Here is a 1661-nt window from a genome sequence, read left to right as displayed (position 1 = left end):
TGGATGAGACAATAGAATTCGAGAAGGCTGTGGAGTTGGCGCGCAACGTAACCAGCACCGAGGACACACTCATCGTAGTGACGGCCGACCATGCACATCCGCTCAGCATCTCCGGCTATCCTGAGCGTGGAAATGATATTTTAGGCTTAAATGAGATTGGTTACGATGTGAATGGCGTACATTATGCCACATTAAATTACGCTGTTGGCACTGAGCAGTACTTGGATGAGAATGGCAATCGCATTGAATTGGAAGGAAAATTTGCTGACACTCCAGGTAGATGTCTTATTTCGGTTGGTTGTCCTGAAATGTAAATTTTGGTTTTGCTTTATTTTCTGCAGATTTTACTTTTCCAAGTTATATTAAAGGCTCGAGAGGCGTACATGCTGGTGACGATGTGGGCGTATACGCATCGGGGCCACATGCCCATCTCTTCACTGGCGTCTTGCAGCAGAATACGCTGCCTCACCTAATGGCTTACGCTGCTTGCATTGGTAATGGCGCAAAGTCTTGCGATTAAAGGGGCCCAAAGCTGAATATAATAATAATAAAACGTCAATATATTTCCTTGCGTAAATGAAATCAAAAGAATTTCATTATAATTTTTACCTTTAGTAAGCGACTTCAAAAAAAGGAGCAGGTTACCAATTCGACGGAATATTATTTTTTTTATTTTTTTATGTATGTATATCACGGCATAACTTTGGACAGTTAATATGCACAAAGCAAACTTTTCCAATGTTTTCCCAATCTTTAAGAAATTCTTATTCCTAAATGGAACTACAATACTTTCCCAACATTTTTTTCAAGATTTGATTAAATGTTGAATAAAGTTTGAATTCAAATTGATATCTAAGCTTTTCTCAAGTGGAGAACTGAAACTATTTTGCATACCGAAAATTTGCCCTTTTTCCGGCCCTCCAATTGGGGCGCATTTTAAGACCAACATTGAAAATTGAAATGGGTATTGACGAACAAAAATTTGCTTGAGCGTCTTACGTAGCGTGCTTTTAGGCACTCTAGTTACACGCTGCTACAAAAAAAAAATAATAATCACGAAATACAATCGAAACCAAACTTACAGTTCTATTCTAACAAAATCAAAAAACTCAGCGCATCACTATTGTCCCCTTGGACAAATATGCCGCTAGAAAATAATTTTTTAAATATTTGTGCATTTCTTTAACATTTAAAATCTAATTTTTGTGGCATATTTTGAGGCGCAGTATTCCAAATTCGGACACTGCATTTTACATATTTAAAGGTGTTTCACGTCACTGAATCTACATATATAAAACGGCCTACTCAATCATAAAATATTTATAAACATTAAGTACTCGTTAGAATTTAAAAGTTACGAGATTTCGAATAACAGTTCAACTCTCTATAGTACTCAACGCTCAATTCCCGAGCTTAGCATTAATATGAAAAATCAAAGAATCCCCCGCATTAAGAAAAAAACTCCCCTACAGATATATGTATTTTGCATGCATGCTTAGGGAATTGTGGAACATTTTCTTTAAGCAAAACTATTTCGCGCGGACACCTACCCTCGAACACGCACTCGAAGTTTCGCCTCCAAATATGTATATAAAAGCACATTCATAGTCGTCCACACATTTATGTAAAGTGTGCATTTTTACACTTTCTTTTTTATTTTT

General features: G+C 36.7%; 1 protein-coding gene across 1 annotated transcript; it reads left to right on the top strand.

The window, feature by feature from the left end:
- Nucleotides 1-5: 5 nt before the first annotated feature.
- LOC118732680 (alkaline phosphatase-like) lies at nt 6-551 on the top strand (the record flags this gene model as incomplete). Its single annotated transcript, XM_036461808.1, has 2 exons — nt 6-276; nt 342-551. Coding segments are annotated over 2 exons (450 nt in total), but the record flags the coding sequence as incomplete, so codon positions are not given.
- Nucleotides 552-1661: the final 1110 nt, after the last annotated feature.

Source organism: Rhagoletis pomonella, unplaced genomic scaffold, assembly GCF_013731165.1.
Source record: "Rhagoletis pomonella isolate Grant_MI unplaced genomic scaffold, Rhpom_1.0 Rhpom_scaffold_24946, whole genome shotgun sequence".
Lineage (NCBI taxonomy): Eukaryota > Metazoa > Arthropoda > Insecta > Diptera > Tephritidae > Rhagoletis > Rhagoletis pomonella.
The sequence above is the reverse complement of the archived record's forward strand: the minus strand, read 5'-3'. Positions and strand labels throughout refer to the sequence as shown.